A 17,906-nucleotide genomic window follows, 5' to 3' on the forward strand; every position below is an offset into this window, starting at 1 on the left:
TCGTCTGCATAGAAGAGTTGTCCAATGTTTGAGAGTTCTCTCAGCTTGTTCGCGATCCCTATCATCGAAATGTTAATGGGGAGAGGCGATGTGATGGATCCCCGTGGCGTGCCTGCATTTGACATCTAAAAGGGTTGCGATCGGAGGTCGCCGACTCCTGCCGTTGCTGTTCTGCTGGATAGGAACGCTGTGACAAACTTTAAGGTTCTTCCGCCACAGTTCATTTCACCGAGGGTTTCTAAAATGGCTTTGTGGGACACCTTGTCAAATGCTCCATTCATGTCCAGGGCTAAGATAAAGTTTTCTGCCTGAGCAACCTTCTTTGTTACTTCTTTCTTTATGAGTAAGAAGGCGTCCTGTGTTGACAGTCCTGCACGAAAGCCTATCGTGCTATTTGGAAAGATGCCGTTATCGTCTATGTATTTGGTATCCGATTGGTGATCATTATCTCCTAGAGTTTCCCTACGCATCACGTACGAGAAATAGGTCTAAGGTTTTCAATTCTACGCGATTTGCGTGGTTCTGGAATAGATACAATTTGCGAATGTCGCCATTCTGCTGGTACAATGCTGGTACAATTTATGCATTCTGCTGGTACAATTTATGCATTCTGTGATTTCTTGCACCTGCTTATCTCCCATGTTTCTTAGCGTGGCGTTTGTGGCTCCAGCTTTTCCTGGAGCACTGATCTTCTTTGCTGACATCATTGCATTGAAGACTTCTTTTTTTATATTTCCCTGCCCATACACTCGTTTTTACTTCCCTTGTGTGTGTTTGGGTAGGCCTCTCTCTTTTGTACTGTACAGTGCTTATTTTTAAGGGCCTCCATTAGGTCTTCGTCACTCCCTGGGAAGGTGTGTGCCACTCTCTTCAAATTGTGGTTGTTTTCTCGCCTTGTAGAAGTGGGGTCTAGCATGCTTTTTAATATAGCCCATGTTCTAGATGTGCTCCTGGTTCATTTGGGCGACTCGCAGAAATTATTACAGTTTTGTCTGGCTAGTTGGTCTGCGTATTCCTTTGCTTGCCTAGTGATTTCTTTGATTCTGTGTTTGAGTTTCCTGTTTTTCTTTTGATTCTTCCATCTTTTCTTGAGACTTTCTCTTGCATCCCACAGATTACCTACTGGTTGTCTATATTTGGGGTCTGTTGAGTTCTCTGTATAATCTGTTAATATTTATTGTTGTCACAAACGCTGCTAATTTTCTCAATTTTCGTTTTGGTTTCTTCCATTTGCATGGAATCTTTGGCAGTGTACACTGTGCTACAGTGCCCCAAAGGAGGGAGGTGTGTCATTTGGGGCCGATTAGGGGGTCCCTTTTGCGATGAAAATGCCTGCTGATAAACTCCTGTTGTAAGCAGCGCCCCTGGCGGCCGCTGTTTACTACTTGCTTTCAGAAGTTTTGTTTGTTAAATTATTCCTTATTTATTGCCACAAATAGTGTAGTTTTTTAATTACGTAAAGTTGTATAAACCCGTCAGACAACTGTTTTGTTTGATTTAAAAACTTATAGGAGGGGCTGGTTGCAACAGGAGTTTTCTGGGAGACGCCTGCGCTCCATACTATTTGTTCATCACAAACGTGACCCACCTCTTCTTTGGGTTTTTCCCCGGCACGACACACCCTGACCTTCTGGTACACTGTATCTGTGCCAAAACAGTGTAAAATATGAACACTAACCCAAGCTAGGCTGCGGTAGGCGGTTGGGAACGTTATCGAATTGGTGAGGTCTGCTACAGCCTGCACATCGTCATCAGGCCTTACCAACTCGTGTGCCGTTGTGTCATTCAGAAGGGCGCATGGGAAGGCTGAGAGCTCTCTATATTCTCTCTCTAGGCACTCAGCGCCATCGTCTTTGATATCAAAACACCGCTCGTCTGAAGCCCCCCAAAGCCGCTTTGCACACGACAGCACCCGATTGGCCGCGTTGTGGCGGTGCGGCTGTGCTGCCTTGGCCTTTAGATCATGTTTGATGCGCAGTATCGCGCCCGAAAATGCTGCGAGAAAGCTCGAATACCTCTGCAGCTTACATCTTTTTATCGAGCTGTACCCATCGAATAATGTCTGCTTTCGTCGCTAAATAAAATTCTTCCTCTTTTCGTGACCGTGCCTTCGAAGCGCGTACCGCGGACAACACAACATCGATTCCCTTGCGTGAGCCACCACTGGTAACCGCTCAAGAACGCAGAAAAACTGCCATATACCGAACGCTTCGGTTTCCCTTCCTCCTTTATTGCCTTTCGCAGCCAAACACACCCCGCGTTCTCGCTGCCATGCGGCTGCCCCCCAGCGAAGCTGCTGAAGGCGTGTCATCCAAGCGGCGCGACGCCCTTCCTTCTCACCGAGCAAGGCAGCGCCCGCGAGAAGTCATCACCTTGGCACCTTCTCCGTCTGGAGAAGCGTAGCGATCGATGTGTCGAATGTACCCGTGATGGGCAGTTCGATACACATGTACAACAGCGTATACTTTTGCATGGGATTTCCAAGCGGATGTTCACACTGTTCGATATAGACAACGATTCGATTTATCAGTGCTCTATATATACGCATTTGGCTGTATTCCATTACACCATGGTTGTTTCCATGTTGGGTGGGCTTTGATTCCCTTGTTTTAATTCCGGTGGTTCTATCGGCATTAGGTTTGCTTCAGCTCACACATAAGTCATCAATGGGCTGGCTGAGGTAGCAGCGTAAAGCATATGTATACGTTATTTAATTCAGTTTGGTTGTTTGGTTCATTTTAGGTAAATTTTTGTAGTCACTCATTTCAGTTGGATGGTTTTGCGTGATTTAGGCACGCTTCCGCTGTGCCCCATGGCTAGCTTGGCTGGTGGCTGGCTGTGCTCCCTAGGAAGCGAATGCTCTGGGCGGTTGCTCACCGCAATAGGGGTAGTAGCCGGCCGTGCGCAGGTAGACCAGTAGCGGCTTGGAGGGGTCGGCAAGCCGCCGGTGTTGGGCTGCGGGCTCTCCGAAGTGGAGGCAACCATCGTTGCGCGGTCCGCAGTCGGTGCAGCGGCCTGCTACGAAGGAGGCCCAGTCGGGACACACGAAGCCCACCATGACGCACGGAGCGCCCGTCGCGATGGTCTCCATGTAGTAGTCGTACGAGCGGAGGTGCTCGCACAGCAGGTCGGCTCCTGGACATCGACAGCGAACACTGGCGCATCATTCCTCCGCGCACCCTTTTCGTGGCCAATTTTCAAGAGAAAGCCGGGGCGCCTGTGTACATAAGATCACTGGAGACTCTCTGCGGCATATAAACGGAACATACGGATACCGGAGGCCGTCTTCGAACATGCGTAAGGACCACTCCGAATTCACTCTTCCTTGGGATGATTTATCACAGAACTGCCACGAAACCACAGCTCATGTATCTAGTGAATGGTAAAATAGGCGCACTTTCAAGTGTAATGAATTTAAGGTTTTACCTGAGGATATTTGATGCTTAATCATATGGCGAAAAAACACGGCTACACAAGGACAAAGAAAGTTGTAAAGAGACACGAAGTAAACAGACTAATAACTGAGCACTCTTTATTTCGTTATTTACCAGGAAATGAGCGCAGTTTCGTTCGCAGTTTCTGCATTTACAATATAAGCTTCACGAGCACTAAAGCTAATCGAAGAGAGACAGACTAGCAACGAGAGCTTTTAATCCCCATGGCCAATAAAAGACAAAGGCTCTTTGTGATTCTATGACTTAAAGGGGCCCTGCAACACTTTTTGAGCATTGCAACTAAACCTGTGCGACGTTTACATTACACTGCCAGGAATACTTCAGCAAAATATTACACGTGCACGTGAACCGGTGAGCGCGAAAATCTCTCTGAAAGACACCGAAAAACCAACCGCGCCCTCTTCAATACTGCACATAATGCACCCCTGGCACGGCCTAAACGACGTCATTGCGGCCATGGCTGTCCTATTGGCTGGCGCTAGTAAACTTCGCGGCTTATTTCTCACATTTCCTGTGACGATCCGCCGTTGTCGGTGCTGTGTACCAACCTCGTCTATGGCTGAACCTGTGCGCATAGTTTTGGCTTTTCTTTTGTGTTTTGAGTGAGCGCGGAGTTTGAGTGAAAGCCTCAATACTCCCCTTTAAAGGAGACCACTCGATAACAAACGTTTATTGCTTCAAAAACGGCCGACCAGCCTGACGGCACGGTTTCGACCAGGCAGCCATGCCTGCCTTTTTGTGCCACCAGACCGGAAATAAACCCCTCCACGATGCGGAGAAAAAAAGAAACTCCCCGGCCTGTGATATATCGTACGCCGCTGAAAACAACGCCGCGAGCTGCCCCTCTGTCCGGGAGCGAGCGAGCAGCTTTCGTCGCGTTGTCCGTGGTCGGGGTTAGAGGGAACAGTTATGCACTCATCGCACGTGGTTTCGGTGACAGTGAACGGAAATTACATAACTCTTCCGGGAGAAGATTGCTGGGACAACTGATTTTGCCCCAAAATACATTTCGAGTCGATGGTACGTCCTTCAGGATTCCTTTAAAATGTGAGCGCGAAAGGGTGCGGTTGCGAGGTGTTGGTCAGTTGGAGCGATAAGGCGTCAGTGTAACTGCTGCAAAGCAAACATTCTGTGATGTCTAGACCGGACTGAACAATTTGGCTTTGTGCTAGGAGAAAGAGAGAGAAGTAGTTGGGGTTTGAGAAAACAGGGTAAAGGGGTGGCAGAGAGCCCAAGGGTTGAACCTGAAGTCCAGATCACCAGATGCAGCATTTCCTTCCCTTTTCCTCTCAATCAGCTCGCGGTGATCTTCAGCTGCCGAGCACGTGAAACCTGCCTCCCATGTCTCGGAGAACAGGAATATGTAATGTTTGACTTGTTTTCCCCTGACCATAGCCTTGGACGTGGCTAGGATGCCTCCAAGAGGGTTAATGTTTCCCAGAATTTAGCACAAGTTTAAGTTAATGTCTGATGCCCCAACGAACTCTTCAACGTACATATATTTGCAGATAACTCTGCTCGTTTTTCTTCCACAGAGTTTGATTTTTCGGAATTGAGTCCTCGTTGAATGCAAGAAAAAAGATCGTTTTCCTAAGCATAGGATGAAAATTTGTTCTTAACATTTCCAGAGAAGGCCAGTGCGATAGTCCTGGTCGCAAGCAGCGCGGTCAGCTCACGGTCCTCTTCCGAACCATTGTGTCCGAGTGTTCAGGTGACGTTGATAACTTTCTGCATTGGGGATGGGAATATCGTACCGAAGCGCTTAGGTGTTCTGCTTTAGAGAACCTCATAATGCCCTTTCACAGTATGTAATGATGTACTTCAGCTAGTTCTATTGCAAAGAGGATGTTTTCAACTTCTCCTCCTTTGCTTCTGTGTGTAGCAGGGGCATTCAGGGACAAAAATTGCAAAAGTAGTGTACTATGACAATTGAGGCCTCGTGCTTTCGTACATACAGAAGTCGTTGTATACTGTGGTTTTATGATTTTGGAACTTTCCCCGAATGAACTTGATCCGGCAATATCGCCTCTTCTTCTGTAGGATTGGATACATATTTTGATACGGGAGAGTTTTTATGCAGCCGCTGGACCAGTGCCATTTCTAGCAAGGCGTACAATAGTTTCCCTTTTCAAAGACGGCGACGCTTCCTATATTCTATACGATGGTCCCTCTCAATTTTCTTGTTTCAGCGGCTCTCTTGGTGCGCGGATAGTGGTTTCTCCGATTTGTAGAAGTGTGTTAAAAAGACAAAAGTTGAGGACATATTAACCGCCATTACCACCAACATCCTATTTAAGATGACTTCAGCGTGAAGCCTTTTCCATTGACCTTCAGCCGCTCCTAACTTGAGTTTTCCGATTTCATTATTTTGCTCCGAATGTTCCTATTCTGTCGCTCCATCGAGTTAAGGGCCTTCCCCCTCTTCTATGCCCGTCTATTCATGTCCATTCTGTTACCCTGCTGGTCTGCCCATTGTTAGATCGTCTAACGGTCAAAACTGCGAGGTTGACAACGGCCTCATCTGCTCTCCGGATCATGATTTTTCTTTCACTTTCTTTGGTACGGGTAAATTTGTGGTACGGTAGGCTCTGCAATATCGGCCCATGATGAGTGGCTGCATAAGTCTTAGCGTTTCTTCTTCTCCCTTTCCTGCTCTTTTCTTCGTTGGCCGTTTTGTTTGTGGGCAATAGGTTAAATATTTTCTTTTTTTCGTGATTCTGCGTTTGGCACTAGTGTTTTTCTCTTAAGCCACGCCCAGCATTCTTAAGATACTCTTCTCTGGGAGGACATCTGCGCCTATTTTAGGGTTATTTTTACCTTGGCCACTTGGTACCATCTGTCGTTTTCTAAACCGAGCGTGCAGGGGAGACAGAATAGTGGGAATATCGAAAAGTATTTTGAAAACCTCTGTGATTAGACACTATACAGTGGGCTCATTTTCGTTTTCTGCTCATATTCTATGTTTTCATTAATTTTTAGGGATACTGGCCTCAATACTTTGCCCCCTGTTTGGCTAGGCAACCCAATGTTGGTGCCGGCATAGGTTCAGGAGGGAAACACCCCGCTGTGGCTCAGTGGGTAAGGCGTTGCGCAGCTGTGCCCAAGGCCGCAGGCTCGCTTCCCAGCCGTGGCGGCCACTTTTTTGACGGACGCAGAAAACAAAACTGCCTCTGTGTCAAGATTTCCCCGCACACTACAGATCCTAAGGCGGTGGATATTATTTTGGAGGCTTCCGCTACGATGCGTGTCGTTGTCAACGTGTAGCTTCGGCGCATGAGGTACCGAACCTTCATACTTTTGACCTTCTGCTGGAACCAAGCTTTGGTGCGATGACGGAAGTAGCGGGCACGGCTAGTGACCACGCCTGCGGAGCATACTACCACATACCGGGCATAGAACAAACTCACAGAAGAAACGGCGAGACAATCGCCCGTTTCATCGCCAAGGCAGCCGACGTGATTCTTCTCGTCAGAGGATTCACGTCCCGCCAAGCCGGCATGAAGGAGCCTGATCAGGCTCGTCCAGTTCTTCGTCGTCAGCCACATCGCGTCTGTAGCGACCTTCCACAACTGGCTGCAGATCAACGCCATCATTCGAAAAGTATACAAGTCGGCGCTGGGCCTGTTCGAGTCTAGGAGCACGCCCCGCTGCTTGAAGCTAAAAGTACCCAGTACGCTCGAAGAGATCGCGGAGGCGCAACGAACGGCGCAGCTCGACCGCCTTACAACTCAGGCCGGGAGAAAGATACTCGAAGACCTGGGTCTCGCACGTCCGCACGAAGAGAACGCCAAACTCTCCATCGCCTACGGGATCCGGAGCAAGATCAGGGTAGACCCCTTACCAAGAAACATGAACCCGGAATACTTCAAGGGAAGACGGGATGCAAGGGCGCTTATCGACCTACACGCCAATGACAGACAGTCGCGGTACGTGGACGAAGCCGAATATCAACGAGAGGCTTTCCTAGTAACAGCGCTAACTACACGAGACAAAAAGAAGAGGGCAGAAACACAGCGCTTTCGCCATGGTTGTCATCCAAGCGTCAACGGGTGCCGTGTGGACGGCGGCGAGTGTCAGATGCACCAAAGCGGAATGCGCGGAGGAGGTCGCCATCGCCCAGGCCATCACCGACGCCGACTGCAGCGTGATGCTGAGGAATTCCAGAATGGTGGGGTGAAGCTACACCAAGGGACGCATCTGTCAAGTGCCCGCGCTCGTGCTGTGCGGAGCCAAATTGCAAGAAAAATAATTGAGGGTCAAGTGGTTCCGGGGCATGCAGGCCAGTGCGCGTCGGCGACAAACGCAGACCACAACGAGACGGCACACGTGGCGGAACGAGCGCTAATCAACCATGCCCACGCGACCGACCGTTACGCGTGGTTCGAAGCCAAAGACCGCATGACGGACTACAGCGAGACCACGACGGCCTGCCGCGTCGCTCGCAGAACTCTCCCACCCCGGCACCCGGGGATGAGCCCGGCGGAGGCTGTACTGTGAGACAGCTACAGACCGGGTCGCTACCCACTCCAGCCTTGACGCATCGAATGTACCCAGAAGCGTACCCCACGGACAGATGCAAGTTCTGTCATAGAAAGATGGCCGACCAGAACCACATTTTGTGGGACTGCTCCAAACAGCCGGAGGAAGCGGCATCGAGAACCTTCCTACCGCGGCTCGAAGAAGCCAAGAAGACCTACGACCGCGAAAATCAACTCTGGGTCGTCCAGCAGGTGCTGAGGGCGCTCGAAAGGCACGAGACTCGCTACCCAGCAACGGCGAGCGGATGGCTCGAACCGAGTAACGGCTAACCCCTAGAACGACGCCGGGCCCGCGTCGTTGCGCGCAAAAACGCCGATCCGCAGGCTCCAATAAAGTTTACTCTGATCTAATCACCGCGCACACGCGGCACTTGCTGACAACGCATGTCGTTTCATTCGCCTGCGCCGTAGTATCATTGTTCTCCTTTCAAAACGTCAGTAACCGCTGCACCACATTACAAATTCAACGGCACCCTCGAATCTTGTTGACTACGTCGTAGCTTCCGGGTGTTAGCGGTGACGTATTTCCGTGGATGCCTGATGATCACGGATGATAGCGGACAGCTTGTAGCCAAGAGGAAATCCAAAAATGAGCCTGATAACGCTATCGAGTTAAAAAATAGAATGACGTCAGACCCCGTTACTGAAGGAAACATTAAAACATTTGTAGCGAACTACCGAATGTGTGCTCAAAGAATTCTCACCAAGTTTCTATTTTTCTCGTACATTTCACGTGCATATGTGTCGCGAAACCTTTTTACCACCTTCGTGTGTTCTAAACGTGGCGTCGCCCGGTTTGCCCCCACACACGCAACCGCATGCAAGCGGCCTTTATACACGACGCTGTCACGGCACGGCACGAAGCGCTTGCCGTGCTTTATAGGGCACGCACCTTTGAGCTGCCAGGCGTGTGCACCTTTCCACACAAACTACCGAAATTGGGCTGAACGAGAACACGGTCCTCACACTTGCTCTTCCAGCCACCGTTTGATCCGGTGGGAAACGTTGTGTGTGTGTGTATGAACTGACAATAAGAGGCTCCTTCCGCATGGATTATCGCTTCTCGGGAGCCGCGCGGACTTTTTTTCAGGACTGTCTTCCGATGCTCGAAATTATGAAATATGGATATACTACCCACAGAAGCCGTTCCACTTGCATGCCCAAGCTGCGTCGCATCTCATCAAGGCGAGACCAAACCATCGCGTTCAGCAGTGCGTCGTGTGCAATTCCACGTTTCGTAAGCTTGGAATGGGCCAACGAACATGGCAAAATTTCTATTTTTCATCTAGGCGAGTAGTTCCAGCATATGTGAAAAACATGGCGTGACAACACTGGGTCGAGAAAAGGCAGGGAGCCCACCTCTGGAACTTTTTTGTGAGCTCCAGTGCCTTGAGCGCGGACCCCAAAATGTTTATCCACGTTCCTGGACTTTGATTCCGGCTTAGCCTCAAAGAAGACAAGAAAATTGTCCACGTACCGGAACGCTTGCGCCTCACCGATGTCATGCATAGACGTCGTAAGTTTGCTATCAAATGCGGCCAGGAGCAGATCATTTGGGACTGGTGGCTCAGAATTGCAGATGCAGACCCTCGTCTTTTGCTGATAGAGCTTATACTTGGAAGACAGGAACGCGCAGTCCAAGTAGAACACCAAGATTTCCAGCAACGTGCCTGTACTAACATCGCACTCACCCTGGAACCTTAAATTCCTAAATGCATCTATGGCGTCGGTGACACCACCGAGCAATAGGCCACGACGTATGCTGTAGTAGAGGGCCTTACGGTCAACCAAAAAGGCACTTAATAAATCTAAAGCTTGAGCCTCTAGGTACGTCGAGACGTTTCCCCTTTTCAGGCAATCGTTTTGGAGAGAGGAACCTGGCAGGATGACGTGGGTCGGTTCTTCCAGGCGCCCCTCACCAAGCTGACCATTGACGGCATTTTTGGTGCGTAGCTCGCAGGTCGTCTCTCTATAAATATTTATTGATGACTATTTGACTTTGGTAACGTTGTTTAAATCAATAGTACTTGACTTCATTCACATTATCTGTATTGGGGACTATTGATGACCACTTGACATTACCACCAAGCACCAACTTTCATGCCGTTTTACATAGTGGACGACCTGGCATATGTGGATATATGCATGAATTGTGGGTTAGCGTGAACCCTGTAGTGCACGAGGTCAGCGAGCAGACTTAACGAGCGCTTTGTTCCACGTTCGCCGCCTGTACAACGGGCTAGCCTGGCTGTCCTGAGAACTGTACCTCGTTTATACAGACCCATCGTGTTCACTTCACAGGCGCAGCAATGAGCAGGACAGAGACTTTCTTGTAGCATTCAGTCGCTGAAATCGCAACTTAGCCACCCTTGTACATAGCCATACGCATGCACCGTTGGATGGCATGTGCGGTGGCCTGTGTGACGCTCGTTAATTGGTTAGTCACAAACTTATATCAAGTTGGGCCCCCGCAGATCTTGGAGGAAATGAGACACAGTGAGGCCGGCGAAAAACATTAACAATTATTTTAATGGGGTGTCTCAGTGGTGCCGACTTCCTCACCAAGTTGGGCGGAATCGTTCGGATTGCAGGGCTGGTCAACGTCGACGGGATGCCGATGGGCAAAGTGGATCTCGGGGCCAGGAGATGGAGGCAGTCCGGGGCCGTCGCTCGAAAGGTCTGCGCGGTGAATCCGTGGGCAGAAACAGGAGGCAGTACCGGACCGGTAGTTCGGCGAGCTTGAGCTGTAGGCCGCGGCGAGGAAGGGAACGCCGGGCAAGACCGGTAGCTCGGTGGGCTCGAGGTGCAGACAAGGCCAGGAAACGCTGGCTGCATGCGGGCTCGTAGGAGGATGCACCGAAGCTGACTACAGAAAGTGCACGGATTTGGCCTTCCAGACTTTGGCAGCCGAAGAGCCAAACTTGAGACTTCAAAAGCATGGATCCACCACTGCTGTACTTCAGCGTGGAGCTGGCACAACTATAGACATGCCGCTCACGCACATTCGCCTTGTCATGCACGTGACGTGCTGTTTCGCCATGAGTTGGCTTTTCCCGGCAACAGCAATCTCGCTGACATCGCTTGCCTTCCTCGGAGTGCCAGCCCGCATCCCATCGACGCATGTGTCACCAAGAACAAGGCAAGGAACGTCGCCTCAAATGAAACGTGCACCGAAGCTGACTACAGAAAGTGCACGGATTTAGCCTTCCAGCCTTTGGCAGCTACCGAGGCTGACTTGAGACTACAAAAGGATGGATCCTCCACTGCTGTACTTGAGCTTGGAACTGGTACAACTATAGACATGCCGCTCATGCCCAATCTCCTTCTCGTGCAGGTGACGGGCTGTTTTGCGCTTAGTTGCCTTTTCCCGGCAACAGCAATCTCGCTGACATCGCTTGCCTTCCTCGGAGTGCCAGCCCGCATCCCATCGACGCATGTGTCACCAAGAACAAGGCAAGGAACGTCGCCTCAAATGAAACGTGCACCGAAGCTGACTACAGAAAGTGCACGTATTTAGCCTTCCAGCCTTTGGCAGCTACCGAGGCTGACTTGAGACTACAAAAGGATGGATCCTCCACTGCTGTACTTGAGCTTGGAACTGGTACAACTATAGACATGCCGCTCATGCCCATTCTCCTTCTCGTGCAGGTGACGGGCTGTTTTGCGCTTAGTTGACTTTTCCCGGCAACAGCAATCTCGCTGGCATCGCTTGCCTTCCTCGGAGTGCCAGCCCGCATCCCATCGACGCATGTGTCACCAAGAACAAGGCAAGGAACGTCGCCTCAAATGAAACGTGCACCGAAGCTGACTACAGAAAGTGCACGTATTTAGCCTTCCAGCCTTTGGCAGCTACCGAGGCTGACTTGAGACTACAAAAGGATAGATCCTCCACTGCTGTACTTGAGCTTGGAACTGGTACAACTATAAACATGCCGCTCATGCCCATTCTCCTTCTCGTGCAGGTGACGGGCTGTTTTGCGCTTAGTTGCCTTTTCCCGGCAACAGCAATCTCGCTGACATCGCTTGCCTTCCTCGGAGTGCCAGCCCGCATCCCATCGACGCATGTGTCACCAAGAACAAGGCAAGGAACGTCGCCTCAAATGAAACGTGCACCGAAGCTGACTACAGAAAGTGCACGTATTTAGCCTTCCAGCCTTTGGCAGCTACCGAGGCTGACTTGAGACTACAAAAGGATGGATCCTCCACTGCTGTACTTGAGCTTGGAACTGGTACAACTATAGACATGCCGCTCATGCCCATTCTCCTTCTCGTGCAGGTGACGGGCTGTTTTGCGCTTAGTTGACTTTTCCCGGCAACAGCAATCTCGCTGGCATCGCTTGCCTTCCTCGGAGTGCCAGCGCGCATCCTATCGACGCATGTGTCACCAAGAACAAGGCAAGGAACGTCGCCTCAAATGAAACGTGCACCGAAGCTGACTACAGAAAGTGCACGTATTCAGCCTTCCAGCCTTTGGCAGCTACCGAGGCTGACTTGAGACTACAAAAGGATGGATCCTCCACTGCTGTACTTGAGCTTGGAACTGGTACAACTATAGACATGCCGCTCATGCCCATTCTCCTTCTCGTGCAGGTGACGGGCTGTTTTGCGCTTAGTTGCCTTTTCCCGGCCACAGCAATCTCGCTGGCATCGCTTGCCTTCCTCGGAGTGCCAGCCCGCATCCCATCGACGCATGTGTCACCAAGAACAAGGCAAGGAACGTCGCCTCAAATGAAACGTGCACCGAAGCTGACTACAGAAAGTGCACGGATTTAGCCTTCCAGCCTTTGGCAGCTACCGAGGCTGACTTGAGACTACAAAAGGATGGATCCTCCACTGCTGTACTTGAGCTTGGAACTGGTACAACTATAGACATGCCGCTCATGCCCATTCTCCTTCTCGTGCAGGTGACGGGCTGTTTTGCGCTTAGTTGACTTTTCCCGGCAACAGCAATCTCGCTGGCATCGCTTGCCTTCCTCGGAGTGCCAGCGCGCATCCTATCGACGCATGTGTCACCAAGAACAAGGCAAGGAACGTCGCCTCAAATGAAACGTGCACCGAAGCTGACTACAGAAAGTGCACGTATTCAGCCTTCCAGCCTTTGGCAGCTACCGAGGCTGACTTGAGACTACAAAAGGATGGATCCTCCACTGCTGTACTTGAGCTTGGAACTGGTACAACTATAGACATGCCGCTCATGCCCATTCTCCTTCTCGTGCAGGTGACGGGCTGTTTTGCGCTTAGTTGCCTTTTCCCGGCAACAGCAATCTCGCTGGCATCGCTTGCCTTCCTCGGAGTGCCAGCCCGCATCCCATCGACGCATGTGTCACCAAGAACAAGGCAAGGAACGTCGCCTCAAATGAAACGTGCACCGAAGCTGACTACAGAAAGTGCACGTATTTAGCCTTCCAGCCTTTGGCAGCTACCGAGGCTGACTTGAGACTACAAAAGGATGGATCCTCCACTGCTGTACTTGAGCTTGGAACTGGTACAACTATAGACATGCCGCTCATGCCCATTCTCCTTCTCGTGCAGGTGACGGGCTGTTTTGCGCTTAGTTGACTTTTCCCGGCAACAGCAATCTCGCTGGCATCGCTTGCCTTCCTCGGAGTGCCAGCGCGCATCCTATCGACGCATGTGTCACCAAGAACAAGGCAAGGAACGTCGCCTCAAATGAAACGTGCACCGAAGCTGACTACAGAAAGTGCACGTATTCAGCCTTCCAGCCTTTGGCAGCTACCGAGGCTGACTTGAGACTACAAAAGGATGGATCCTCCACTGCTGTACTTGAGCTTGGAACTGGTACAACTATAGACATGCCGCTCATGCCCATTCTCCTTCTCGTGCAGGTGACGGGCTGTTTTGCGCTTAGTTGCCTTTTCCCGGCAACAGCAATCTCGCTGGCATCGCTTGCCTTCCTCGGAGTGCCAGCCCGCATCCCATCGACGCATGTGTCACCAAGAACAAGGCAAGGAACGTCGCCTCAAATGAAACGTGCACCGAAGCTGACTACAGAAAGTGCACGGATTTAGCCTTCCAGCCTTTGGCAGCTACCGAGGCTGACTTGAGACTACAAAAGGATGGATCCTCCACTGCTGTACTTGAGCTTGGAACTGGTACAACTATAGACATGCCGCTCATGCCCATTCTCCTTCTCGTGCAGGTGACGGGCTGTTTTGCGCTTAGTTGACTTTTCCCGGCAACAGCAATCTCGCTGGCATCGCTTGCCTTCCTCGGAGTGCCAGCGCGCATCCTATCGACGCATGTGTCACCAAGAACAAGGCAAGGAACGTCGCCTCAAATGAAACGTGCACCGAAGCTGACTACAGAAAGTGCACGTATTCAGCCTTCCAGCCTTTGGCAGCTACCGAGACTGACTTGAGACTACAAAAGGATGGATCCTCCACTGCTGTACTTGAGCTTGGAACTGGTACAACTATAGACATGCCGCTCATGCCCATTCTCCTTCTCGTGCAGGTGACGGGCTGTTTTGCGCTTAGTTGCCTTTTCCCGGCAACAGCAATCTCGCTGGCATCGCTTGCCTTCCTCGGAGTGCCAGCCCGCATCCCATCGACGCATGTGTCACCAAGAACAAGGCAAGGAACGTCGCCTCAAATGAAACGTGCACCGAAGCTGACTACAGAAAGTGCAAGTATTTAGCCTTCCAGCCTTTGGCAGCTACCGAGGCTGACTTGAGACTACAAAAGGATGGATCCTCCACTGCTGTACTTGAGCTTGGAACTGGTACAACTATAGACATGCCGCTCATGCCCATTCTCCTTCTCGTGCAGGTGACGGGCTGTTTTGCGCTTAGTTGACTTTTCCCGGCAACAGCAATCTCGCTGGCATCGCTTGCCTTCCTCGGAGTGCCAGCGCGCATCCTATCGACGCATGTGTCACCAAGAACAAGGCAAGGAACGTCGCCTCAAATGAAACGTGCACCGAAGCTGACTACAGAAAGTGCACGTATTCAGCCTTCCAGCCTTTGGCAGCTACCGAGGCTGACTTGAGACTACAAAAGGATGGATCCTCCACTGCTGTACTTGAGCTTGGAACTGGTACAACTATAGACATGCCGCTCATGCCCATTCTCCTTCTCGTGCAGGTGACGGGCTGTTTTGCGCTTAGTTGCCTTTTCCCGGCAACAGCAATCTCGCTGACATCGCTTGCCTTCCTCGGAGTGCCAGCCCGCATCCCATCGACGCATGTGTCACCAAGAACAAGGCAAGGAACGTCGCCTCAAATGAAACGTGCACCGAAGCTGACTACAGAAAGTGCACGGATTTAGCCTTCCAGCCTTTGGCAGCTACCGAGGCTGACTTGAGACTACAAAAGGATGGATCCTCCACTGCTGTACTTGAGCTTGGAACTGGTACAACTATAGACATGCCGCTCATGCCCATTCTCCTTCTCGTGCAGGTGACGGGCTGTTTTGCGCTTAGTTGCCTTTTCCCGGCAACAGCAATCTCGCTGACATCGCTTGCCTTCCTCGGAGTGCCAGCCCGCATCCCATCGACGCATGTGTCACCAAGAACAAGGCAAGGAACGTCGCCTCAAATGAAACGTGCACCGAAGCTGACTACAGAAAGTGCACGTATTTAGCCTTCCAGCCTTTGGCAGCTACCGAGGCTGACTTGAGACTACAAAAGGATGGATCCTCCACTGCTGTACTTGAGCTTGGAACTGGTACAACTATAGACATGCCGCTCATGCCCATTCTCCTTCTCGTGCAGGTGACGGGCTGTTTTGCGCTTAGTTGACTTTTCCCGGCAACAGCAATCTCGCTGGCATCGCTTGCCTTCCTCGGAGTGCCAGCCCGCATCCCATCGACGCATGTGTCACCAAGAACAAGGCAAGGAACGTCGCCTCAAATGAAACGTGCACCGAAGCTGACTACAGAAAGTGCACGTATTCAGCCTTCCAGCCTTTGGCAGCTACCGAGGCCGACTTGAGACTACAAAAGGATGGATCCTCCACTGCTGTACTTGAGCTTGGAACTGGTACAACTATAGACATGCCGCTCATGCCCATTCTCCTTCTCGTGCAGGTGACGGGCTGTTTTGCGCTTAGTTGCCTTTTCCCGGCAACAGCAATCTCGCTGGCATCGCTTGCCTTCCTCGGAGTGCCAGCCCGCATCCCATCGACGCATGTGTCACCAAGAACAAGGCAAGGAACGTCGCCTCAAATGAAACGTGCACCGAAGCTGACTACAGAAAGTGCAAGTATTTAGCCTTCCAGCCTTTGGCAGCTACCGAGGCTGACTTGAGACTACAAAAGGATGGATCCTCCACTGCTGTACTTGAGCTTGGAACTGGTACAACTATAGACATGCCGCTCATGCCCATTCTCCTTCTCGTGCAGGTGACGGGCTGTTTTGCGCTTAGTTGACTTTTCCCGGCAACAGCAATCTCGCTGGCATCGCTTGCCTTCCTCGGAGTGCCAGCGCGCATCCTATCGACGCATGTGTCACCAAGAACAAGGCAAGGAACGTCGCCTCAAATGAAACGTGCACCGAAGCTGACTACAGAAAGTGCACGTATTCAGCCTTCCAGCCTTTGGCAGCTACCGAGGCTGACTTGAGACTACAAAAGGATGGATCCTCCACTGCTGTACTTGAGCTTGGAACTGGTACAACTATAGACATGCCGCTCATGCCCATTCTCCTTCTCGTGCAGGTGACGGGCTGTTTTGCGCTTAGTTGCCTTTTCCCGGCAACAGCAATCTCGCTGACATCGCTTGCCTTCCTCGGAGTGCCAGCCCGCATCCCATCGACGCATGTGTCACCAAGAACAAGGCAAGGAACGTCGCCTCAAATGAAACGTGCACCGAAGCTGACTACAGAAAGTGCACGGATTTAGCCTTCCAGCCTTTGGCAGCTACCGAGGCTGACTTGAGACTACAAAAGGATGGATCCTCCACTGCTGTACTTGAGCTTGGAACTGGTACAACTATAGACATGCCGCTCATGCCCATTCTCCTTCTCGTGCAGGTGACGGGCTGTTTTGCGCTTAGTTGCCTTTTCCCGGCAACAGCAATCTCGCTGACATCGCTTGCCTTCCTCGGAGTGCCAGCCCGCATCCCATCGACGCATGTGTCACCAAGAACAAGGCAAGGAACGTCGCCTCAAATGAAACGTGCACCGAAGCTGACTACAGAAAGTGCACGTATTTAGCCTTCCAGCCTTTGGCAGCTACCGAGGCTGACTTGAGACTACAAAAGGATGGATCCTCCACTGCTGTACTTGAGCTTGGAACTGGTACAACTATAGACATGCCGCTCATGCCCATTCTCCTTCTCGTGCAGGTGACGGGCTGTTTTGCGCTTAGTTGACTTTTCCCGGCAACAGCAATCTCGCTGGCATCGCTTGCCTTCCTCGGAGTGCCAGCCCGCATCCCATCGACGCATGTGTCACCAAGAACAAGGCAAGGAACGTCGCCTCAAATGAAACGTGCACCGAAGCTGACTACAGAAAGTGCACGTATTCAGCCTTCCAGCCTTTGGCAGCTACCGAGGCTGACTTGAGACTACAAAAGGATGGATCCTCCACTGCTGTACTTGAGCTTGGAACTGGTACAACTATAGACATGCCGCTCATGCCCATTCTCCTTCTCGTGCAGGTGACGGGCTGTTTTGCGCTTAGTTGCCTTTTCCCGGCAACAGCAATCTCGCTGACATCGCTTGCCTTCCTCGGAGTGCCAGCCCGCATCCCATCGACGCATGTGTCACCAAGAACAAGGCAAGGAACGTCGCCTCAAATGAAACGTGCACCGAAGCTGACTACAGAAAGTGCACGTATTTAGCCTTCCAGCCTTTGGCAGCTACCGAGGCTGACTTGAGACTACAAAAGGATGGATCCTCCACTGCTGTACTTGAGCTTGGAACTGGTACAACTATAGACATGCCGCTCATGCCCATT

General features: G+C 51.2%; 1 protein-coding gene across 4 annotated transcripts in view; it reads right to left on the minus strand.

Annotated features, from left to right (window-relative positions):
- The window catches only part of LOC144172915 (pancreatic triacylglycerol lipase-like), a 356,275-nt gene that overhangs the window by 167,208 nt on the left and 171,161 nt on the right, over window positions 1–17,906 (minus strand). For all 4 annotated transcript variants that reach the window (XR_013323130.1, XM_077701504.1, XM_077701503.1 and 1 more), the window contains exon 7: window positions 2,878–3,135. Coding sequence is in view for 3 of the 4 variants with exons in the window: in XM_077701504.1 (XP_077557630.1) it covers window positions 2,878–3,135 (258 nt within the window). In the remaining variant the exon portion in view is untranslated. The remainder of the gene's footprint in view (window positions 1–2,877; window positions 3,136–17,906) is intronic.

The sequence above is a fragment of the Haemaphysalis longicornis genome, unplaced genomic scaffold, assembly GCF_048455015.1.
Source record: "Haemaphysalis longicornis isolate Haplotype H1 unplaced genomic scaffold, Haemaphysalis longicornis Haplotype H1 scaffold_27, whole genome shotgun sequence".
Classification (NCBI taxonomy): domain Eukaryota; kingdom Metazoa; phylum Arthropoda; class Arachnida; order Ixodida; family Ixodidae; genus Haemaphysalis; species Haemaphysalis longicornis.